General features: G+C 43.4%; 1 protein-coding gene across 3 annotated transcripts in view; it reads right to left on the bottom strand.

Moving 5' to 3' along the window:
• Positions 1-638: 638 nt before the first annotated feature.
• CFAP161 (cilia and flagella associated protein 161) overlaps positions 639-25,828 on the bottom strand; it is a 124,467-nt gene continuing 99,277 nt past the window's right edge. Inside the window, exons 1-7 of one of the 3 annotated variants that reach the window (XM_069559022.1) lie at positions 21,158-21,427; positions 19,236-19,325; positions 17,921-18,153; positions 16,234-16,318; positions 11,142-11,300; positions 1,618-1,691; positions 639-1,210 (exon numbers count right to left, since the gene is read on the bottom strand). In XM_069559022.1, coding sequence (XP_069415123.1) covers positions 955-1,210; positions 1,618-1,691; positions 11,142-11,300; positions 16,234-16,318; positions 17,921-18,153; positions 19,236-19,325; positions 21,158-21,226 — 966 coding nt within the window. In that variant the 5' untranslated portion in view covers positions 21,227-21,427 and the 3' untranslated portion in view covers positions 639-954. Of the gene's footprint in view, positions 1,211-1,617; positions 1,692-11,141; positions 11,301-16,233; positions 16,319-17,920; positions 18,154-19,235; positions 19,326-21,157; positions 21,428-25,828 lie in introns of those variants that run through there. The other 2 variants (XM_069559023.1, XM_069559024.1) reach the window with 2 other exon arrangements.

The raw sequence follows: 25,828 nt of genomic DNA, 5'->3' as shown, positions 1-25,828 counted from the left end.
TTCTGCCTATGGGCACACAGTCTACTTGGTATCCTTGAGGACTGGTTCCAGGGCCCCCACGGACACCAAAATCCTAGGACGCTCAAGTTCCTTGAGCCAGCTTCCCTATCTGCGGGTTCTGCATCCACAGATTCAACCACCTGCGTATCATAAACATAGTATCAATGCTACACGTTGGGCGGTTGGTTGAATTTGCGGATGTGAAACTGCAGATAGGGAGGGACGACAGGATTTTTATGCTAACCAGCCATAACCCTCATCTTAACCTCCTGCATTGGGCATCTCTTCAACCCATTATAATGCGTTACACATCACAGGTACTCAGTACTCCACAAAGAATGAGTAGTAGATGGACAAACACATGGAAAGATATGTATTTATTTTGTCTGATGACGTGAATGCCACAACTAATTGCTGGTTTCAAAGATAAGGCAGAAATAAGGAGATTCTGCAATATGAAAATCACTACAAAATAAAGGACTGGTCAAATAGTGGTCTTGATTTCCCTACGCCATAAGAAGACACAGAAATACAAGCGGGAAAATGTTTAATGTAATGCCACAGCAGTCCACAGCTACCCATTTTTTTATTTCTTACTACACTGTGCAGGGTTGGGATAAAGAGAGTGGAGCCAAAAATTCAGTAAAGTTCTGATAACTTTATTGCAAAGACATAGCTTTAAAAAGTAACACAGCCCTCGTAGAAGCTGCTGCTACAGAGGAGCTAAATATAGGAAGCTGAGTCTTCAGAATTTGCTCATCAACAAAGGAATGTCATCCGGTAACCTTCAAATGCAATTTCTGAGCTATTGCCCACGGCAATTTTTTTTCCTGTGTCCTAGACCTCCACTGTTAATTCAATAGTCTGAATAGAGTCTTTGTTTTAATACAATGTTCAGAGAGTTCCCTGCCTTTCTTAATAGCCTGAGGCATGCAAGGTTGATTTCCCATACAGCTACATTGGAAGTGCGCACTGAGGCACGCAGCTGGGCGCATCGGGTGTGTTTCCCGCCCCTGGGTCCGAAGCCTGCTCTCTCACTTGCTCTAGCGCTCGGGTGTCCTCTGCCGGAGGCTTGGGCAGGTCCAACATGGTGGACAAGTCCTTCCTGGGAACCCCAGTCACCAACATCCAGTGGTTCTTTGGCTTTTCAACTCTGTGCGAATCCAGATAGGTGTGAGCAGCGACCTCTGCTTCCTTTCCAAAATAGGTTCTGAGGCAGGAAAGAATTAACACAGGTTGGAAATGGAATTACAACCCTCAGTAAGCTGTTAACGTTCATCTCAAGACACCTAGTTCAGCAGAGTGCTACATGAAGCCCTTGCAGGAAAGAAGTTTCTCTAAAACAGGACGTGTTTGCCAGCAAGACTCACCAGATTTGGGAAAGGACGAGGTGCATAGGACCCCATGATAGCTAAAAATCCTCTGTGGGGAAGGACTTGCATAATAGAAGGGGTTCTAAGGGAAGTTTTCACACCATCAAAGTTCTAGGTGGTAATATTTTTTTCGTCATCAAAGGACTTGTGTGCATGGCCATCCTCTTTAAATTGAACTTCTTTGCCTATATTCACAGCCTCCACCCTCCAGCATGGCATTTTGCTGTACCCTGCTATACAGTACCTTAGGAAAAGATGCCGGTGGGCCACCAGCCCGCGATTCGTGTGGCAATGAGTGATAAGAATCTTTGTGTTTGCCTTTAAAGATAAAGAAAGCGTGTTATTTGAATTATGAATCAAGGCTTTCAGTTTCCTAAAGGCAAGACTTTGGAAATATTGTGTGTATATATATATACACACACACTATATATATATATATATATATATATATATATATATATATATACTCAATATATTATATATATAATATATTTATATAAAGTATCTATATATTGTATATATGAAAATCACTACCAAACAATGGAATAAATAATATAAATAAATAATGGAATAAATAAAATAACATGAAGATTACCAGTAGTTATTTATATATTATATACATATATAATACTGTATACTATATTTAGCATATATGCTATATATATATATATATATAGTAGTTATATGCCAGTGCACATGCTCAGTTGCTTCAGTCATATCCGACTCTTTGTGACCCTAGGGACTGTAGCCCTCTGTCCATGGGATTCTCCAGGCAAGATTACTGGAGTGGGTTGCCCTCCTTTCCAAGGGGTCTTCCCGGCCCAGGGATCAAACCTGCGTTTCCTGTGTGTCTTGCATTTAAGGCGGATACTTTACCACTGAGCCATCAGGGAAGCCCAGTGGTTTTATAGATATATATATATATATCAACTGATAATCTTCATATTATTTTTGTACTTTTCTGACTTTTCATAAATGAACATATATTGTTTATAATATATAAACAAAAAAGACATATTATTTCAAAATCATATATATATATTAGGTAGGTAGAATAGGAAAAAGCAGTCCAGATGGCAGTGGCTAAAAGACAGAGGGAAAAGCCCACAAAAATAGAACAAAGCAAGGACCGGAGTGAGGACCTCAGGTAAAACAAACAGCCCTCCTGGCTAGCTCAATTTACACAGGGCAGGCCCAGGGGGAGGAGAAAAAAACATATAAAAAGAGGAGCCAAAAGAGATCAGGGGGTTCTCTTTTCTTCAAGTCTTTTGGGTCAACCCACCCTCACACCTCAAGGTTGTACTTCCCTTTGCTTTCTAAATAAAACTGAGCTGTAACACGGAGCTGTAACACTGGTCTGTCTGTCGCTTCAAATTTTTGCTGCAGCGAGACAGAACCAAGGGAATTACACACTCCCCCGACATAGATGGTGCCGTGACTCAGATTTAACCTGTCTCAAACAATTTCAGCTTGGTCCCCATGAGGCAGAAGCCAAGCACAGCAGAAGCCCAACTCGGCAAAAGCTCCTGCGTTGGCAGCTGAATGTGAGGAAAACCCAGCACAGGGGAAGTGACAAGAAGCCCAACGTGCTGGAAACCAGGACAGAAAAAACAAACTCAGCAGAAAGCTCACGCGGCTCAGTCTCAGATTCCAGGAGACCTCTGGTTAGGGTAGGAAGTCCTCGCCCCTATGGCTGGAAGGACATTTGGCTAACAAAATCTTAATTCCTTTACAATCTCTCATTTCTTTTTTCCTCAACACCCCCCGCCACCCCCGCCATGAACAGGTGAGTGGCAGTGGGTGCCCCAGGGTGTCCCAAAGGCTCTACTATCTGCTGTGCCTTAGTAGATGTTGCCCAAGTGGATGGGGATTCTTCTGTCCTTAATCTTCTTTGTGCCAAGGATCAGGCAAATGAAAACTGTGAGCACAGGTCAGGTATTTAGCAGATTTTCCGGCAGGTTATGAAGGGGATTCCTCGGCACATTTTTCCCATTGCTTTTTTCTCCCATCCTTCAGCTCCTCTCTCCATCTATGCCACTGCTTACAAAGCATTGGGCAGGTCATCTTCCCATTTCTGAAAGTTGTGTTAGAAACCATTTACCTAAGATTGGGACTCAAACCCATGTGGCAGGGACTCTGTGCTATGCTTAGTCACTCAGTTATATCCGACTGGGACTTGAGTCTGACCAAAATCCACGGTGCCTGGTTTTACGACCTAATGAAGCTCAGGCTCTTGATGTCTCATTGCAAAAAATTTAGTGAGAGACACAGTGATAGGTAAGAGGTGGATTTGTTTGGATTTAGAGAGAAGCACACTCCACAGTGTGTGGACCATTGCAGAGGGCAAGTGCAGAGGCCATGGAATGTGGTGTGGTTAGTTTTCTCAAGCTGGGTGATTTCATATGCTAATGAGTGGGACGATCATTCCAACAGTTGTGGAACCACCCACTCCTCGGTCTTTTGACAGTGCCTTGGAACTATCCTGGCACCTCTGGGTGTGTCATTTAGCTTACAGACTGAGGATCAAGGTTTAGGTTTAGTTGAATTTGACTTGTCATCTTTGATCCATTTTATTTTAATTGGTTTATGTTATTCCCTTGGATTATGTCATTTTTTCAGAAGTTGCACCCTACCCCCTTCCCTCCTGTTTCATGGTCTTTTCCTAAGCCCCGTCCAGGCCCACAATGTTGCCTCTACAATCTTCTGGAGGGACAACCATAAAACAGCTGGCCTTAGGGAGAGAAATGCTGTATAATATCCAATCTCTAGATATTCAGGCCTTCATCTTCCATGTTTCCTACAACATGCCCAACAACATGCAACTCAGGTTCTAAACTTTTTGGCAAAGAGAGGATATAATGTCTCCCATGCTAAGGCACAGATGGTCAAGACAAAGGTCACTTACCTGGGAGTTCAGATTACACACAGGTCCAGGAGGCTGTCCTCTGATCGAATACAAGGAATCCTCCAGTTGCCCTCCCCCACGACTCAAAAACAACTGCAAGTTTTCCTGGGGCTAATTGGGTATTATAGAATCTGGATACCCAACTATGGTCTAATTGCCCAGCCCTTATATGAAATCTTGAAGGGACGGGGTTATTCAATCCCACTGATGTGGGGAACTCCTTAAAAGAAGGCAGAGACTACACTAAAACAAGCCTTAACTCAAGCACCTGCCTTGAGGTTGCCAGACCCAGAAAAAGCATTCCAACTTTATGTCCACAAAAAAAGAAGGAATAGCCTCGGGAGTGTTAACTCAAAGGTTGGGACCTGAGCCCTAGCCTATAGCTTACTCATGCAAGAGGCTCAACCCAACCACCTGAGGCTGGCCTCCCTGCCTTTGAAAGTTTGCAGCTATTACAATCTTGATAGAAGATGCTTTAAAACTCTCTTATGGGGGCAAATTAACTATTTTTACCAGCCACCAAGTGAAACAACTCCTAAATAGGAGAGGCCATTTATGGATGCCTGATCAAAGAATCCTCAGATATCAGGTAATGCTGATGGAAAATCCAGGCCTGACTATGTCCCCTTGTGAGGTTCTTAACCGTGCCACCCTCCTGCCTGCCCCCGAGGGCTCCTCTCCCCTTTCAGTCTTGCCTAGAAACCTTGGACCACTGGACAAAACCCCAAGAGGGACTGTCAGAAGATCCACTGACCAATCCTGAGGAAATCTGGTACGCTGATGGAAGCAGCTTTGTTTTGGGTGGAAAAAGAAGAGCTGGATATGCAGTAGTCTCCAATTTGGAGACCATAGAGACTAAACCTTTGCCACCAGGTACTTCAGCCCAATCTGCTGAGCTCATAGCCCTGACTCGAGCTTTAGAGCTGGAAAAGGAAAAAGAGTAGCCATTTACACTGACTCCAGGTATGCCTTTCTGGTGCTACATGCACATGCTGCTACTTGGAAAGAAAGGGGCCACTTGACCACCTGAGGGTCCCCATCAAATATGGTGATCAGATTCTTAGGCTCTTGGAGGCAGTTCATCTGCCCACCGAGGTTTCAGTCTCCCACTGTAAAGAACACCAAAAAGGGAGCACAGAAGTGGCAGGAGGGAACCAAGCAGCCGATCAGGCAGCTAAGAGAACAGCATTACAGAACCATGACCTAATAGGGGTTGCCACCTTAGTTCCTCAGACTAATTTGCCAAAAACTCCTTCATATACTGAAGGTGAGACTCTTAAAGCTAAAAGTGAGGGCTTTCAAGATCATATGGGGTGCTTGCAAAAGGAGGGACTCCTTTTTCTCCCTGGGAACCGCCAATGGAAGCTGGTTAACTCCTTACATGCCACCACTCATTTAGGGGAGAAGACCCTCCAAAGATTGCTAGAAAGGTCCTTCAGAGGAACAGGCCTCCAAACGACCATAAGGCAAGTGGTCTCCTCTTGTCCCACTCGCCAATTAAACAACTCCCAAGGAGCTCAAAGACCCCAGCTGGCCCAGCCCATCCAATGACATGGGATCTACCCAGGAGAGGGCTGACTGATGAACTTCACCCAGATGCCAGTTTCTCAAAGGTATAAATACCTATTAGTCATGATAGATACATTCATAGGATGGATTGAAGGCTTTCCCACCTGGACTGAGAAGGCTGATGAGTGGTAAAAAGAAAAAAAAGAAAAAAAAAACTGCTCCATGAAATCATTCTGAGATTTGGTCTGCCCCGATCGTTACAAAGTGACAATGAGACATCATTTATTTCTAAGGTCACCCAAGGGGTCTTTAAAGCATTGGGCATTACTTATTATCTCCATTGTGCCTGGAGGCCTCAGTCTTCAGGAAAAGTAGAAAGAGCCAACCAATTCTTAAAATCAGTGATACAAAAGATAACCCAGGAGACCTCCCTGGGATGGAAGGAGGCTTTACCAATAGCTCTCCTCTGCACCCGCATTGCCCCTAAGGAACAGGCTGGTCTTCGTCTTTATGAGATGCTATATGGGAGACCTTTGCTTATGTCAATGACCTCTTCCTCAATCCAGAGGCTCAGTCCCTCCAGTTTTATACCATGGCCATTGGGCAATTCCAACAGGACATACGCTTTTGGGGTGTCAACCAGGACCCAAAAGATTCTAAGGAGTCACCACTATATGCTCCAGGGACTCAAGTCCTAATTAAGTCTGGAAAGATGGGTTCCCCAAAGGCTCAACTCCAGCCCACATGGAAGGGCCCCCACCCTGTAATACTTTCTACCCCCACAGCAGTCAAGGTACCATGATCCTGGATTCACTACTCATGAATCAAGCCATGGAAGAAAACAGAAGAGGACACTCCCTACACCTGTGAGTCCCTGGGAGATCTCAGATACCTATTCAGAAATGCAAACAAGTGCCATTCTAATGAACACCCCCAAAACTAAGTTTCTGGGGATAAGATTTCTCAGGATAGAGCTAAAGAGCCAATACAGCTTGGTAGGGGTTGTATTCCAAAGCAGACAGGAGATAGATCTCCTGATCCTTGAACAAGGAGGGACTTGAGCCATCTTGAATGAGACGTGTTATTTCTGGGTAAATACCTCCAGCTAAGTTAAAAGAAAGTCTCACAGTCCTCAAGAAAAACATTCAGATCCTACAGGATCTCAAAGAACGAGCTAGAGAGTTAGGGTGACTACAATCTCTCTTTGGGGGATCCTTCTGGTGATGGGGAATTTGGAGTTGGCTAATGCCCTTACCAATCCCTGTCATCACCATATTGATGCTGCTTATGATTGCTCCATGTATTATCAATTGTCTAACCCGTTTTGTCTCTGCCCAGGTCAACAAGCTATAACATGCAGTGCCAGTTCAACAAGGATATATAAAACTACAGCTGACCATAGGAAATATCACTCACCCTTAGATGGACACTACTATAAGGACTCTGAAGCTTGAGACTAGAAAGAGGGCGAGGCCCAATGCCCCTCGAGATCCCAATTCAGCAGGAAGTAGCCAAAGAGACCTCGATGCCCCTATTCCCAAAGAACTGGGCCTCCCATCTCTTGAGGGGGCAATGTTAGGTAGTTAGAATAGGGAAAAAGAGTCCAAAATGGCAGTGGCTGAAAGACAAACAAGGGAAAAGCCCCCAAAAATAGAACAAAGGAAGGTCCAGGACTTGAGTGAGGACCTCAGGTAAAACAAACAGCCCTCCTGGCCAGCTCAGTTTACATAGGGCAGGCCCAGGGGGATAAGAAAGAAACATGTGAAAAGAGGAGCCAAACTTGACCGGGGACTTCTCTTCTCTTTGAGTCTTTTGGGTCAATCCACCCTCATGCCACAAGGATGTATTTTCCTTTGCTTTCTAAATGAAACTGAGCTGTAACACTGGTCTGTCCATCGCTTCAAATTTTTGCTACAGCAAGACAGAACTGAGTAAATTACACACTCCCCTGAGATATAGATATAGATATAGATAGAGAGAGCGAGCAAGAGAGAGAGATGGAATAACCTAGAAGTCAAACCTTTATAGATTAGTAAACACATTATTATAAATACATATATGATGGAACATTATATAATCATTTAGAGTCAATTTGGAGAAGATCCTTGACAATTGGAAATAGGGTCAGTGGTGTTTTTAAGTGGAAAAAATAAGAATATTCCTGATGCCCTAATTTTTTTTAAATATTAAAATTAAATTTTCAGAAACCATAGACATGGAAAAAGAAAAGATAGCAGTGGCTTTCTCTGGAAGGTGGAACTACTGGTAATTTTCTTATTATTTTTTGTCCTTTTCTGACTTCCCATAAGTGAACATACATTGTTTATAATTAGAAAATAAAAGACATATTATTTCAAAATCCTGACTCATGTAAGCTAAAGGCAGTGTGAGATGTGAGAAAGCAGCTCTGACACCCAGGAGCTGGGCTGGCACCCCCAGCTATGCCTTAGTGTTCCCTTGTGGAATATAATCAATTTCATACAATGTCCACATCAGACAAGGCCATGCTATGACCACGATTGGTCAAGACAGAAAGAAGACCACTGTGTAACTGTGTCTGAACACAAAACCATGAGCATTGTCCAAACCACAAAATACCAGATGTTCTCCTCTCCCAGAGAACAGGAGTGACGCAGCTTCCTTACTCAGGACAGCTTTGGCTGTGCGCTGGCCTGCCCTCTATAGATAAGATGCATTGAGACACACCTGCTTCCTGATGGCACCCAGCCCCACTTCCTGAGACCCTCCCTGAACTCTCCCACCACAGCCCCAGTTCTGTAGCTTGTCCTTCCTGACAGTCTTTTACTGAGATGCCCCACCGTTTCCTGTGGTGCGTGTTCTCCATCACTGAGTCAAGAAATAAAGCTGACTCATTCAACCCCAGGTGCTCCTGACTGAAGGGCATTGACATGTGGATGGAAGTTGGAGAGGTATGAAGTGTTCCATTTTGCAGAGGTGTCTGAGTGAGGCTCGAAGACCTGCCTCAGGCTGTGGCTTGAGTTAGCGATGGAGAAACAAACTTCTGGTGCCTGACAACCTATCTAACTTAACAACAGCAACAGAACCACCACCACCATTAAATGAACAACAATTAACACTTGGGAGTGCCCTCTGAGCCAGGCACTTTCTTTTTTTTTAATTTTTATCAGAGTATAAACTCCAGGAGGTAGTGAAGGACAAGAAAGCCTGGCATGCTGCAATCCATGGGCTGGCAAAGAGTCAGACGTGACTTAGAGACTGAACAACAACATAGTTGATTTGCCTACAATATTGCACTAGTTTCAGGTACAAGCAAAGCGAATCAGTTTTATAATATATATATCTCCACTCTTCTTTTCTTGCACTTTAAAAAAAAGATTTGTCCATGCTATGCAACATGTGGGATCTTAGTTTGTCAACCAGGGAAGTCTCTTTCAATTTTCTTATAAGCATGGTAAATGTACTAACTGTTTAATCCTCATAAAACCTCATAAGTTAGACATCATCATATGTCCTCATTTTATAGATACTGAAGCTGATATGCTCACAGTTTAAACTGTGGAGATGAGAGGCAATTTCAAGGAGAACAAAGCTTGGCAAAGGCCAGCAGAAATCTGTCAAGCATGCATCATTGTGGACCACGTGCATATTCTCCATGCTGGGAGAAACACCCTTGCAGGGACTTCCCTGGTGGCCCACTGGCTAATACTCTGCACTCTCAGTCAAGGGGGTTCCAGTTCGATCCCTGGTCAGGGAATTAGATCCCATATTTCACAGCTAAGATCTGGTGCAGGGAAATAAATATTAAAAAAAAAAAGACCCTTGCAAACCTGGGTCCAGCTGTGGAGCTTGAGAGAGAACCCCACTGCATTGGGTAGATCCAGAGTGGCTGGTAACTGGAAATCCCTGGATGGCCAGCTTTTTAAGTCCTTCTTGGCTATAAGTCTGCACTCTCCCAATAACCTCTAATGACCCCACGGTCTTCATCTGCCTGATGCCACATGAGCAAAAAGCACAGCCTCTGGTACTTGAAACAGCTCTGCACCTCTGCACCTGCCTCTCCATCCAGAACTCTGCTGGCATCCGCAGGGCCCAGACTCCTGAGAAAACAGCTAGCCTTGTGCTCACATGGCAGCTGCCCTGCCCTGTCCTTCACTCCTCCAGATTACCCAGGCTCTTTAGAAGTGAGGACTTAGGGAGCTCCCTGGTTGCCTAGTTGTTAGGATTCCAGGCTTTCACTGCCGTGACCTAAGTTCAGTCCCTGTTCAGGGAACTATGATCCTACAAGCCATGTAGCCAAAAAAAAAAAAAAAGATTTTTTAGCTACAACACCAACTGCATAATCCATTAAGAATAAAATGGATAAATCTATCTGACTTGGTAGAAATGAGGACTTAACAGAAGCCTGAAAGAAAGCAGCAGCAGTATCTTTACAGTGTCAGGGGAGTGGTTGTCAGCCTCATCTCAGGGGCAGGGCCTGGGCCTCCGCATTTATATGAAGCTGTGTGGGTGACTCTATGTGCGGTCAGCATGGAGAAGCACTGAGGCAGGATGCTGCCACCGGGGAAAACAGTACTTCCCAAACTTGAGTTAGGAATGAAAACAAGGGACTGCCCTGGTGGTCCAGTGGCTAAGCCTCTGTGCTTCCCATTTGAGTCAGCTCTAATGAGGTGGATGAACCTAGAGGCTGCTATACAGACTGAAGTAAGTCAGAAAGAGAAAGACAAATATCAGATATTAACACACATATATGGAATCTAGAAAGATGACACTGGTGATCCTACTTGTAGGGCAGCAAAGGACACACAGACAAAGAGAACAGACTTGTGGACACAGTGGGGGAAGGAGAGGGTGGGATGATGTGAGAGAGTAGTATAGAAACATATACATTACCATATGTAAAATAGAGAGCTAATGGAAAGTTGCTGTATGACGCAGAGAGCTCAAACCCAGTGCTCTGTGGCAACCTAGAGGGGTGGGCTGGGGTGGGACGTTTAAGAGGGAGGGGACATATGTATACCTATGGCTGATTCATGCTGATACATGGCAGAAATCATCACAATATTGTAAAGTAATTATCCTCTAATTTAAATTAAAAAAGAAATAGACTGTGCTTCCAGTGAAGTGGGTGCAGGTTCACTCTCTGGTCTGGGAACTGTTTATAAGATCCCACATGCCATGCAGTGCAGCATAAAAAAATTTTAATAAAAATAAATAAATAATATATTTTTTTTAAAGAAATGAAAAAGACAGAGTGAAAGTCCACAAGGCACAGGAGCCATCAGAGCCCTGACAAGCCTCCGTCTTATGCGCAGGAAGGCTTCACAGCGGCTTCGCAGCCACTTCACAGCATCGGCACATACAGCTGCGCTCACCGGGACAGGGGAGCCCTCGTACTCTAGACGAAGCTGGGGATGAGGGAAGGCGGCCTGCCAGCAGTTCAGGTAGGAATCCTCGTGCGTCAGGGACACTTCCTGGAGCCAGGACCTCTTGGATGACTTCAGAAGGGTCCTGTGGTCACTTGATAAATATAACTGGAAAGGACAACAAGCAGATGTTTTCTGTCACATCTATGCAAGCAGCAGTTCACTAGCTGGATGGCCAGTGTGTTCAAAAAATGAAAGTGTTAGTCGCTCAGTCGTGGCCGACTCTGTGCTACTCCATGGGCTGTAGCCTGCCAGGCTCCTCTGCCCATGGGATTCTCCAGGCAAAAACACTGGAGTGGGTTGCCATTCCCTTCTCCAGGGATCTTCCCAACCCAGGGATTGAACCTGGGTCTCTTATACTGGCAGGCAGATTCTTTACCGTCTGAGCCACCAGGGAAGCCCAGTGTGTTCAAAAGCAGTTTTCAAAAGCCCTGCTCTTACTGATCGTATGAGGACAGTCAACTTTATCTCAAAAAGGCCGTCTCAGAGGCTGAGACTACTCACCCTCGCATCACCTCCAACTGCTTTCCCTTTTTTGAATACCGAACCCAGCCTCCTTCTCCTTCTGCACTCCTCCTCTTGTTCAGGGCATCGGGTTTGGATCAGCATTTCATTCATTATGAATAATGTTGCATGAAATGTACTGTGTGAAGTGAATGCTCTTAAAACCAGCACCAGCACAGCTGATATTCATATGTAAGCCTTCAAGGGGGCCTCAGCCCCTCTGGAATTGATGTCCACACTTGAGACTTCTGTCAGCTCTCTGGCTGACTTTTTAACATTGTAGCACCCCATTTTGCTGAAAAGTCCCTAACTTAGTTCCTGGTCAGCTGTTTACCAATACACCTTCCACCCTGCCCCTGGCAGTTGTTTCTGCATATTTTAATTACTGTTCATTAAACATCTTTTCTATGCAAAGCTGTGGCATGAAGCACTCTGGGGAAGGTGGAAATGAGTTACTGCCCTCTAGAAGTTTCCTGACTAACAGGAGAGAGGATTGAAATGGGAGCATCTGTAAGGTATGGTGTCCAGCAGGGATGCCAAGAGCTACAGGAGGGGACAGATGGGAACATTTGTTCTCCCAGGGGCTCAGGAAAGACCCCAAATAGGAGGTGATGTTTTGCCAGGGAGCCAGAGGGGATGAGCATGGGCCAGGACAGAGGGGATATATTGTTGTTGTTCAGTCGCTCAGTTGTGTCTGACTCTTTTATGACCCCATAGGCTGCAGCAAGCCAGGCTTCTCTGTCCATGGGACTTCCCAGACAAGAAAACTGGAGTGGGTGGCCATTTCCTTCTCCAGGGGATCTTCCCAACCCAGGGATGGAACCCTCATCCCCTACATTGGCAGGCGGGTTTTTTTACCACTGAGCCACCACTGAAGCCCCAGGGACATATTACAGAGGGCTTTAAATGCCAGTCAATAGCCAACACTTAATGCAGAGGGCAGTTGGGAGGTGGGAAGAGGGAGCACTACCAACTTTTCATTGGAGATGGGAGGTGAGAAGAGCTGACCTTTTAAATGATCAACCTGACAGCATCCTGCCAGTATGGGATAAAGTCAGGATAGACTGAAGGAATCAAGCTATGGGGAAGTGGCATCAGGAATGCAAAGATGGATCAGACTGCATTATGAAGGAAGAGCCATAGGACCTAACAACTGGAGCTGTATGTGGGTGGGAAAGAAAGATAGGTCCAAGATGTACTGTGGCTTCAGCCTGGCTGATGGGGAGAATGGCCATGCCACTCCGAGCTAATGGAAAATAATATACATCTCAAGCTACGAATGTTGCTTTTTTCATATAAAGAAAAATATTAATACAATCAGGAACAAATCTAGATGGCCACCATCACCAGATTTTTCATAAATACCTTGAAAGGGCTTGCTAATTAAAAGATGAGAAATAGAAATAAGAGGTATGAGAACTTGGGATGAGATAAAATTGTCATAATTTGACCATGAGATGACTGTATACCTAGAAGTCACAAGAGAAGCAACTAGAATTCATGAGTAACTGATTTCATCAAAGATGAGAAGAAAAAAAATCAATGATTTTCTTCTATTTTTTTTTTTACTGCAACTGTCAAAAGGACCTGCCTTAATAGCTCCCAAAATAGAAGATATCAAATAATAACCTTGACGAGATCAGTGTCAGATCTATGGGCAGGAGAGCACAAAACTTTACTGAGATGTAGAAGGGAATAATTGGATAGGGACTTCCCTGGTGGTCCAGTGGTTAGGAGTCTCCACTCACACTACAGGGGGTGCAGGTTCAATTCCAGTTTGGGGAAGATCCCACATGCCTCACAATGTGGCCAACAAAAAAAGACAAAGAAACAAAGAAAGAAAAGAATAATTGAAGAAACAGACATCTCAGAAGATAAATACTGTAAAGCTACTAAACAGGTGAATGTACTTAATTTTACAATGTCAGTCAAAACACCAAGTGATTTTCCCCCTACAGGGGCAGAGGGACTTGAAAAAATTATTACTACATTTAACTGAAAGATTAATTCCTAACATAATTCAAAGAAGGAATTAGCCCTACAAGGCCTCTAAGTTGTATTATAAAGCTACAGTCGGGGAATAAAAAAAATAGACAACTTCAGTTCAACAGTCCCAAATAAGAAGCTCAGAAACAGCCATATGTAATCATGTACGCAGCACATTTCAGTGAAGAAAGGGATAATTACTCAAGAAATAACACAGATACAACCAACAAGTCATTTGGGGGAAATTTAGATGTTCACATTAAGCCCTTGATCAAAATAAATCCCAAGTGGATGAAAGAATAAACTTAAGCAATACTTTAAGTTCAGACATCTAAAAATTAATACAAGTTACTCTTTTTATCACATCTTTGGAACAGACTTCAAAGGCTCTGAGCCATGGAAGGAATTACAAAGAAAAGCACTGATAGGTTTGACTCAAACACAGATTAGAACAGATACAATTTAAGAGCCAAGCAACAAAAGAGAGGAAATACTAGCAACACACATGACACATTTTTATCATCTGTGAAACAGCAGATATTAAAGCCTAAAGCAATGAACAGGCAAAGAATAGACGATTTACAGGAAAGAGAAAGAGAGATGAGATGGAAGGGGGAGGTAGCAAAAGACGGAGCAGGAAAAGAGAGAGAAAGGGAAAAGAAAAGAATAAAATGATATCTAAATGTTGTAGTGCTTGTGATCTTCCCTATATTTTAAGATCTTCCCTTTATAAAGTAAGCCAAAATGTTAGTAGGGTTCCTCTCTCGATAAAACAGTGATGATTTACTGTCCTCTCTCTGATGAGATATTTCCTCTAATTTTCACATTTAAAATCAGGCTGCACATGGGGAAGTTTGTGAAAAAGGAAGCTTGAGAAAAGAATTTTATGTGTGGTCAGGATTGATTAAGATTAGATTGAATTTAATTACATCAATGAATTTTATTACTAAAAGTAAACTAATACAAAAAAAATTCAGCTGCACATTATGGGTAGACTTACATATTGTCATACTGAGTAAATTCAGACAGAGAAGGAGAAATATTATATGATATCACTCATAGGCAGAATCTAAAAAGAAACGGTACAAATGAACTTATTTACAAAACAGACTCACAGACTTAGACAATGAACTTCTGGTTGCTGGGAGAGGTGAGGTGGGGGAAAGGATGGGGGAAGGGATAGTTAAGAGAGTTTGGGATGGACATGTACACACTGCTCTATTTAAAATGGATAACCAATAAGGACCTACTGCATAGTTCAGGGAGCTCCACTCAGTGTTATGTGGCAACCTGGATGGGAGGGGAGTTTAGGGGACAGAGGATACATATTTCTGTATGTCTGAGTCCCTCTGACCATCACCTGTATGCTATCACAGCACTGTTAATCAGCTATACTCCAATATGAAACAAAAAGTTAAAATCAGGCTGCAGTTTACCATCTATGGTGGTTCAGAGTGTAACTGCCAGCATTAATTTCTTAGTGGTACAAAAATAATAATGATGCTGATGATGCCACATCAAACAATAAAGGAATCTTTGATTCAATGAAAAATGTTACATTAACACCAGCTCTGCCATCTGGTAGACATGTGACTTGGAACAAAATCAATTAACTTGCTGTGCCTCAGTTTTCCCATCAGTAAAACTGTGGTAAAATAGTCCTTATTTTTAAAGACTTGTTGGGAGGAATAAATGAGTTAATGCATGTGAAGCACTATACATGTAGTAAGGTAAAACTGGAAAAGACTCTGATGCTGGGAAATACTGAAGGCAGGAGGAGAAAGGAGCGACGGAGGATGAGATGGGTGGCTGGCATCACAACCTCAATGGAAATGAATTTGAGCAAACTCTGGGAGACAGTGAAAGACAGGGAAGGAAGGCTTGGCATGCTGCAGTTCATGAGGTCACCAAGAGTCGGACACGACTTAGTGACTAAACAACAACAACGACATGGTATAACCTCCATTTTTATAGACAGGATGCAAAAAGGTTAAATAACTTAACCCAAAGTCCCATCCCATAGGTATGCATCTCAGCTGGAATTCATATTTGTCTGAATCCCCAAGGTGGAGGTAAAGATCAAAGACTCTTGCTCCCTGATTTATGCAAATATGTTAGCACGGGTGACATTAAACAGCTGTCAGAGCCTCTCACCTTCTGAGATGACCTACATTCTGCCTATGAAGTGTGTATCTCCCTGAATAAACCTTTTTTCACTTAAAAAAGAAGCTGTCAGATTATTATTATATAACCTGATCATTTAACTTACAAGTGGAGGTGGTATGAATTTTTGCTTTTTACCAGATGTATTGCAAAAAGGGTTTTTTCCCCCTTACTCTTTAGCTTTTAAGGATGTATTTTTGTAATCCATGAGGTTGGAAGCAAAGAATTGGCCCAAAACTGCCTTGGAAAAGCTGCAGTCTGATACTACAATGAGACCAGAGATGGAGCCCATACCTGTAGAGTTCTCTGTTCACTTCAGTAAGTAGCCAGTAGCCCACCTGGAAACAAAAGTGACTGGTCCCAGTAGACATGCAGCATGATGACTCACCATTCTGTCGTCAAATCCTCCTGTTATCCCAAGGCGGAAGTTCTGCCCGTATCTGAGGACTTGACCGATGACCTCTCCAGCCGCACTGTCGGTGGAGAATGAATACAATGTCAATTCTCTGTATTAGGATCGTTCTACAGCTTTATTTTTGTGTGTATGCAGTTTTGTTTATAATTTTCTTGGTGGTTTAGTCCCTAAGTCATGTCCAACTCTTACAACCCCACGGACTCTCTATATACCATGTTGTTGTTCAGTCGCTAAGTCGTGCAATCCCATAGACACCAGAGACCAGGCTCTGCTATCTGCGGAATTTTCCAGGCATACAGAATACTGAGTGGGTTGCCATTTCCTTTTCCAGGGGATCTCTCCAACCCAGAGACCGAACCAGGTAGTGCTAGTGGTAAAGAATCTGCCTGCCAGTGCAGGAGATGCAAGAGATTTGGGTTCAATCCCTAGATCACGGAAGAGTCCCTGGAATAGGAAAATGGCAACCTGCTCCAGTATTCTTGCCTGAGAAATTGTACTTCTCAGGCTACAGCCTATGGGGTCCCAAAGAGTTGAACCAAACTGAGATGATGCCTACTCATGTACAGTAACTGAAATAAGTCACTAACTAAAAGATCTTTTCTTTTGACCTTCAAATCTTGCTGGCACCTTATTCACCACCTTCCAACACAGTCAGAACACAGAACATTCCCACTCTGTGAGCTTAGGTTGGACCGAGCACATCATATTGTCCTACACTAATGAACTGGCCCAAGTTCACTGACATCTTTTTTTAACTGAAGTACGATTGATATATAATGCTACATTTAGTTTTAAGTATATACAACATAATTCAACATTTATATACATCATGAGATGATCACCATGATAAATCTAGTTACCACTTGATGACATTTAAAATTATTATGATATTACTGACTATATTCCCTAGCCTATACATGACATTTCCAAACACTGACATCTTTAGAGAGAAGCAAGGTAACAAATTTGCAGACATTTGGTATACTCTTCCCTTTTAATCTTCCAAGAAACAGAAATTGTGATCAATTTTTAGTTGTTTTAACATAAATAGTCTGCATTTTAAAAAATCTAAAGACTTAAAGGACTGACTATATGCCTATCATATAAACTTGCTATCATTAGTAACAAACTGAAAGCAATAACTTTTAATTGTTATTATATATCTATTCTCCAAGGACTTAAATGCTCATCTACAAAAACTCAAGCACATTTTAAGTGGATAATTAATTTTAAAAGAGCAAATCTCTGTGTACTGTCTTACATTTAACTATATATTTCTGATGCAGAAATAGCATAGCAACATTAAAAATAATGAAAGCACTTGGATGAGCTCAAAGCATTGGGAAATGATATTAGGAAAACCCCACTTGGCTTCTCAGGCAGAATTTGAATTTTATTCCCTGGATCAATACTTTCAAATGAAGCGTCTAGAATTGAACTCAAGTTACCCATTATCCTGATGTTTATGCAAAAGGGATTGTAAAGATCCCTTGACGATCATTCTCAAGATAAGAAAACAGGATGAGAATCACAGAGAATGAATGTTCATATAACCTCTGACTCCAATCAGCAGTGCTCTCATTCCAGGAGATCCTTAAACTGCAAGTGAAAAGAGATTTGTGATGCAAAGGAGCCTATTATACAATTCAAGTTTCTTTACCACAAAATAGTAAAAGTGTTTCTGCCAACTGGGATCTTGGTTTGAGCTGCACTCAGGCCACAGGGTACCTCTAATTCATTGCTCAGATGGGCTTTAATCTCATCTGGAGTCATACACAGGCTGAGGTCCCCGCGCAGAAACAGATCAGCCTCTGTCTCAGGATGGTCAGGACTCACAAGCATCACTTTGTCGCCATAGTGAATGTATCCGTCTTCAGATACGGAAAGCTGCATCTGCAATTGAAATAGGAGTTTTTCAAATAAACTGTGCAATTCCTTCTGCCACCGCAGATGTACCCCATTTTATTTTATCTTAATTTTTGGCTGCACCCCGTGGCATGTGGGATACAGTTCCCTGACCATGGATGGAACCCACGCCCCCTGCATTGGAAGGCAGAGTCTTAACCACTGGACCACTGGGGATGTCCCTACCCTATTTAAATAAGGAATGGACTTGAATTTCCTCAGATCCTTATTCTTTCTTTTCGCGCCACCAATCTGCTCCCAATTTGCCAAGCTGAAATCCCTGATAATCCCAAATGAAGTAAAACAAAGCTCATGAGAAATCACATGGATTGATTCCATTACTATTCCAGGAAAATTACTATTCCATTACATTCCTTGAAAATTTCTTGAGCACCAACAAAAGGGCATTTTACTTATGAATGCATCAACCTATTCATTTCTTAATTTGGAGAGGCTTCCCTGGTAGCACAGTTGGTAAAGAATCTGCCTGCAATGCAGGAGACTCAGGTTCGATCCCCGGGTTGAAAAGACCCCCTGGAGAAGGAAATGACCACCCATTCCAGTATTCTTCCCTGGAAAATCCTATGGACAGAGGAGCCTGGCAAGCCACAGTCCATGGGGTCACAAGAGTCCGACATGATTAATTTGGAAAATATAGATAAACATAATTAATAGTAAACTTCTCATGTTTCTAAAATCTTGTTTTTGTTGTTTAGTCACTCAGTCACATCTGACTCTTTTGCCACTGCATGGACTGTAGCCCTCCAGGCTCCTCTGTTCATGGGATTTCTCAAGCAAGAATACTGAAGTGGGTGCCATTTCCTTCTCCAGGAGATTTTCCTGACTGAGGGATCAAACCCAGGTCTCCTGCATTGGCAGGTGAATTCTTTACCGCTGAGCTACAAAGGAAGCTCTTCTAAAATCTTAGGGAATTTTAAACATTGTGATTATGTAAAGAGAAAAATGGGAAATTTCCAAATGATCACTCACTTATGGAATATGTGCTTTTAAACATATTCTCACACTTAATTTGATAAAGTTTTGAAAACATTGTTTGAATTTACAATTACCGGTCTCAAAAGATTCTCTTTTAGTCTTCTGTTTCTCTGTATGAGAAGTTGTCCTTTATCCCTCTTTGCTAAGAAGTCTTTCATGATCTCCTGGTTAAAGAAAAAAATGAATGAAATCCAAACAGTCCACAGGAGTCCTGAATAATACACACACTTAGAGATTTTAGGTCAAAAGAACATCAAGTTGAAAAAGCAAAATTTTAGAAGGAAAAAAGAAATGTGAGGATAAAGGAAGTAGTAGAATTTTCAGCATTACATTTTAGCATTACTTTTAAAATTTCATTTGGAATGTTTAGAAAAAGAAGAAAGACAGGGAAAAGAATAATCACCTGTAATTACTTCAACCAGTGAGAAACATGAGTAATATTTGAAGGTCATCTGCTCCCCCTCCTGAGGTCTCTGCTAGTTCTATGATGATGAACACTAGAGGTCCTTCCTGATGGCCCAGGGTCTAGTTAAGACTACCATAGGAGAAACTCAGGGCAATGAGTATAAGATTAGTAAAAGGCATGCTACTGGGACCCTTGCTGCTGCTGCTGCTGCTGCTGCTGCTGTTGCTAAGTCACTTCAGTTGTGTCCGACTCTGTGTGACACCATAGACGGCAGCACATCAGGCTCCGCCGTCCCTGGGATTCTCCAGGCAAGAACCCTGGAGTGGGTTGCCATTTCCTTCTCCAATGCATGAAAGTGAAAAGTGAAAGTGAAGTCGCTCAGTCATGTCCGACCCTCAGCAACCCCATGGACTGCCGCCTTCCAGGCTCCTCCGCCCATGGGATTTTCCAGGCAAGAGTACTGGAGTGGAGTGCCATTGTCTTCTCCACTGGGACCCTTAGGAGGTGATACGTGATGAGGATCGGGGCAGTAATATTGCTTAGGGCCTGCCTTCTCACCTGGACTGAAGCTTCGAGTCTGTAGGTCTCTAAGGAACAGAGGGAATTTAGTGGGGCTCCGGACTAAGGGAGAGACACAGACAGGGATGTTGAGAGTTTGGGAGGCCTAGAGATGCAGTGAACCTAGAGTCTGTTATACAGAGTGAAGTAAGTCAGAAAGAGAAAGAAAAATATCATATATTAACATATACATATGGAATCTAGAAAAATGGTACTGATAGACCTATTTGCAGGACAGGAATAGAGATGCAGACATAGAAAGTGGACTTGTGAACACAGTGGGGGTGTGGAAGGGAACAGTGGGACGAATCGAGAAAGTAGCATTGGCATATATACACTATCACGTGAAAAATAGATCGCTAATGGGAAGCTGCTGTGCAGCAAAGGGAGCTCAGCTGGTGCTCTGTGATGACCTGGGGGGAGGGGCAGAATGGGGAGACGGGAGGGAAATCCAACAAGGAGGGGAGATATATATATATACATACACACATACAGCTGATTCACTTTGCTGTACAGCAGAAGCTGTACCTGGACCTCATAGACTGTAGCAGGAGGCTGCAGAGTCTGACATGACAGTGACAGCACCACCAACATCACAATTGCCTTACAATGCTGTGTTAGTTTCTGCTGTACAACAATGTGAATCAACTATAAGGACATATATGTCCCCTCCCTCTTGGACCTCCCTCCCTCCCCACACCCATCCCACCCTCTAGGTCACCACAGAGCACCCAGCTGAGCTCCCTGTGCTGTGCAGAAGCTTCCCACTAGCTCTCTGTTTTACACATGGAAGTTAGACTCCAATAAAAGCAAATAAAAGTTAAAAACTAAAAAGAGAGTAGAATGGCGTGAACTTGTGGGACAGCCCATGACAGTCTCAGGGAGTTCACAGGGAGATGGGGTTTTAGGGACATTGGATATGAGCTGGGTGAGAAAGGAGGCTTGGGATGCTCAAAGAAGGGGCCGAAACTTGGGCCAAGGGTGGGAGTCCCCGGGCCATGGGTGGGCTGTGCCGGGCCACACCCTTCGTACCTCCTCCAGGTAGACGTCCTCATTCCAGTTGCCAATTCGGACTCGTGGACCATACAGGTTCTGCGCCATCGTCCCCAGCTCTCCCACCAACAAGCTTGGGGCACGGCGCCTGTGTTAGATTCCTCGTCGCCATGACGACCCAGCGCCCAGCGATTGGCCAAGGGCAGGGCCCCTGCTAGCCAATAAATGACCACACGCGAGTCGCGCTGGGCTGAGCGCTGCCGCACCCCACGGGCTGTCACCCACCTCCACCTCCAACCTCATTCCGCCTCACTTCCATCTTTGGGTTTTTCTTGAGTTTAATGGCTAAGCAAAAGAGAGATAAAACTCGAGCTTACAGACCCCGTTTTGTCCTAAATGCTCGCAAACTTCTTTTTTTTTTTTTTTTCTGTTAGAATCTAAAAGAAACTGCTTTTAAGAAGGGTATCGCTTAGCTTCGGGATGGGGGGCAGCAAAGAGGAGCTTTGAAATGGGAGCCGAGCTTGCTTGCAGTCTGTTTTTATAATCAGCAAGCAGCCATTTCATCATAATCATAAAACAATACAGACTTGATGTAGAAATTTGGAAACCAAAATAACATAGAAAAAAGGAGGAAGGGAAAATTACTCACAATTTTCACCTCCTCCAGAGTAAGAAATATATCATGTTAGCCTATTTGTGGATTTGTTTCTGAGGTGGTTCTTATTTTCACAGGCTTTACAGCATTCCTCCTCCTTCCCCCAAATACCAAGTGCAAGAAGAAGCTGATGATTTGCAATAACTCTTGATAAAACCGAAATATACTAGAGCCAGTATTTTTACACAAAATATAATTTTTGTAAGTAGGAGGGGGAAACAATTGCTGCCGGACTCCCTGGGACCTGATGCTGATCGAATGCATTCAGTAATTCACCTTTATTTACTGTCTACTAAGACAGGACAAAAGACACAGGGATCTTCCTTCTCTTCAGCAGCCCCAGACTAAAAAAGAAAAGAATTCATGGGGGAAAAAATGACTTCTGAGGAATGGAATGAATGCAGTTAAAGATGTGCCAATGGTCAGAAAGAGAAAACAAATATTGCATATTAATGCATATATGTGGAATCTAGAAAAATTATATAGATGAACCTATTTGCAGGGCAGGAATAGAGATGCAGACATAAAGAACAGACATGTGGACAAGGTGGGATGGGGGAAGGAGTGGGTGGGGACGAACTGGGAGATTAGCTTTGACATATATACACACTGCTGCTAAGCTGCTAAGTCACTTCAGTCCCGTCCAACTTTGTGCGACCCCATAGACGGCAGCCCACCTGGCTCCCTCGTGCCTGGGATTCTCCAGGCAAGAACACTGGAGTGGGCTGTCATTTCCTTCTCCAATGCATGAAAGCGAAAAGTGAAAATGAAGTTGCTCAGTCATATCCAACTCTTAGCGACCCCATGGACTGCAGCCTACCAGGCTCGTCCGCCCATGGGATTTTCCAGGCAAGAGTACTGGAGTGGGGTGCCATTGCCTTCTCCATATATACACACTACCGTATATAAAATAGATAGCTAGTGGAAAGCTGCTGTATTGCACAGAGAGTTCAGCTCAGTACTCTGTGAAGGCCTAGAGGGGTGGGATGGGGATGGAAGGCAGGCCCAAGAGGGAGGGGATATATGTATACATAAAGCTGATTCACTTCGTTGTACAGCAGAAACTAACACAACATTGTGAAGCAATTATACTCCAATATTTTTTTTAAGATATACCATGAAGGGCCATAGTAGCCTAAAGAAAGATTCATTTCTGCCTTGGGAGATGGTGAGAATGGGAGTCAGGCTCTATGGGTGGTGACTGAAGGAAGAGGGACTTTGGAGATGAACTTGGATTTGAACTGGCAGGTTGCAGCCTGGGATACAAATGGGAATCCACGAGCTTTGTGAATACAGCATCACATGCTAGGATCCTTTGAAAGGATAAATGGGACAAAGAAGGTAGGTCAGACATCATACCACTAACTGCACTTGATAAATCAAAGAACTGAGACTCGAAAATGCTATGGCTCATCCAAGTTTAAACTGCTAACAGTTGCTCAAAGCAAGGACTTAACTCAGATTTTCTGAATCCAAAGTCCATGTTTTCTCTTTGTCTGCAAATTTCTTGTAAAATTGGGAGTTTGATAAGACTACTTAGTAAATCCATATTACTTATTAAGTTTCTGATGATTCAGTTATTTGCTTAACTCAAGACAGCTTTCACCTGTTTTCTTTGTGCTATTATGATCAAATGCAATACACTTCTCTATTTTACAGGCTCAGCAGTACAGTTATATACATGTTGCTTTATGCAATTGCTTCTTAAATCAGCCAGGATTTAAAATGTTCAATTATACTCTTTTGTAAATTACATACATAATTATCTTTGTGTGTCTGACTCTTTGAGAGCCCGTGGATTGTAGCCCACCAAGTTCCTCTGTCCATGGAATTTTCCAGGCAAGAATACTGGAGCAGGTTGCCATTCCCTCCTCCAGGGGATCTTCTTGACCCAGGGATTGAACCCATGTCTCTTGCATCTCCTCCTGTATTGACAGGCAGATTCTTTACCACTGTGCCACCTGGGAAGCCCATGATTATCTTTACTGGTGCTCTTTATTTTTTCAAGTGTATACCAATTACAGCTTGGTATCACCTGATTTCAACCTGAAGAATTTCTGTTGAGATTTCTTATAAAGCAGAATTTCTTTTCCCTAAGGCTGTGTTCACTTCTCTTCCTTGTTTTTTCTTTATGTTCTTAAAACTGCATAAAATTTCTATCGATTTATCTTCAAGTTTATTTTTGTTTGGAGAATTCCACGGACAGAGCCTGGCAGGCTATAGTCCATGGGGTCACAAAGAATGGACATCACTGAGCAACTAACACTTTCACTTTGGGCTTCCCTGGTGGCTCAGACAGTAAATAAAGGAGACCCACGTTTGATCCCTGGGTTGGGAAGATCCCCTGGAGAAGAGAATGGCAACCCATGCCAGTAATCTTGCATGGAGAATTCCATGGACAGAGGAGCCTGGTGGGCTAGGGTCCATTGGGGTCATAGAGAGTCAGACACAATTGAGTGACTAACACACACACTTGCTTATTTCTTCTTCTGCCAGCTCAAATCTACTATTCCATCTATCTGGTGAGTTTTTCATTTTGGTTATGATACTTAACTCCAGAATCTCCTTGGGCTTCCCTAGTTGTGGAGTGTGGGCTTAGTTGCCCCGAGTCAGGTGGGATCCTAGTTCCCTGATGGGGGATTGAACCTGAACCCCCTGGATTGTAAGGCGGATTCTTTACCACTGGGGCTACGGAAGTCCCATCACCTGACTTTTAAATCCACCAGTTAAATCCTCAGTTGAGATGCTTCTTTATGTTACTTTATCATTTTAAGATTTATTTAGGGGATTGGGGGAACTTGCGTATGTTCAGGACTATACCCTAAAGAGTGACATCAGAGGGCTGCACACATCTTCCTTGGGCTCAGTTGGTAAAGGATCTGTCTGCAGTGCAGGAGATCTGGGTTCGATCCCTGGGTCAGGAAGATCCCCTGGAGAAGGAAAACAGCAACCCACTCCAATACTCTTGCCTGGAGAATTCCAAGGACAGAGGAGCCAGGCAAGCTACAGTCCATGGGATCACAAAGTGTCGGACACAACTGTGTGACTTTCACTTTCATGATACTTAGCTCCAGAGTCTCCACTTGGCTCTTTTTTAAATCATTTCTTTTTTGATATTCTATATCTGAGGAGGCATTGTCATCAGACTCTCCTTAAACTCTGTAACTTTGGTTTCTCTTAGTTCTTTGTGCATATTTATAACTGCTTTGAAGTCTTTGTTTATTAAGTCCAATATTTGGGCCCTCTCTCAAAGCCTGTTATTTTCCCTGTATCTGGGTCACATGTTCCTGCTTATCTGCAGGTCTCAGAATTTGTTGTGAAATCTGAACATTTTAGGTAACATATTGTAGGAACTCTGTATTCTGGTTCCCCAACCCCAGTGCCTGTGGTTGCTGTTTGCTTATCCACTTGTGTATCTATTTAGTGACTCTGGCTAGACTAGTGAGGTCTATTCCCCAACGGTGTGCAGCCCTCTGATGTCACTCTTTAGGGTATAGTCCTGAACATACGCAAGTTCCCCCGATCCCCTAAATAAATCTTAAAATGATAAAGTAACATAAAGAAGCATCTCAACTGAGGATTTAACCGGTGGATTTAAAAGTCAGGTGATGGGACTTCCGTAGCCCCAGTGGTAAAGAATCCGCCTTACAATCCAGGGGGTTCAGGTTCAATCCCCCATCAGGGAACTAGGATCCCACCTGACTCGGGGCAACTAAGCCCACACTCCACAACTAGAGAGTCTGTGCGCTGCATGAGAAAGATCCCACATGGAGGCTTTCCTGGTGGTCCAGTGATAAAGAATCCACCTTTCAATGCAGGGGACACTAGTTTGATCCCTGTCCCAGGAAGATCCCACACGCCACGGAGCAACTAAGCCTGTGTGCCGCAACGACTGAAGCCCGAACGCCTAGAGTCCATGCTCCGCAACAACAGAAGCCCTGGCAGTGAGAAGCCCCCGCATCGCAACAAAGAGCAGCCCCCGCATTTCTCCGTAGCTCCGCAACTGGAGAAAGCCTGGGTGCAGCAACGAAGACCCACCACAGCCAAAAAATAAA

This window comes from Ovis canadensis, chromosome 18 (assembly GCF_042477335.2).
Source record: "Ovis canadensis isolate MfBH-ARS-UI-01 breed Bighorn chromosome 18, ARS-UI_OviCan_v2, whole genome shotgun sequence".
NCBI classification, from domain to species: domain Eukaryota; kingdom Metazoa; phylum Chordata; class Mammalia; order Artiodactyla; family Bovidae; genus Ovis; species Ovis canadensis.
Note: the sequence above shows the minus strand (reverse complement) of the source record. Positions and strands in the feature narration are given on the sequence as shown.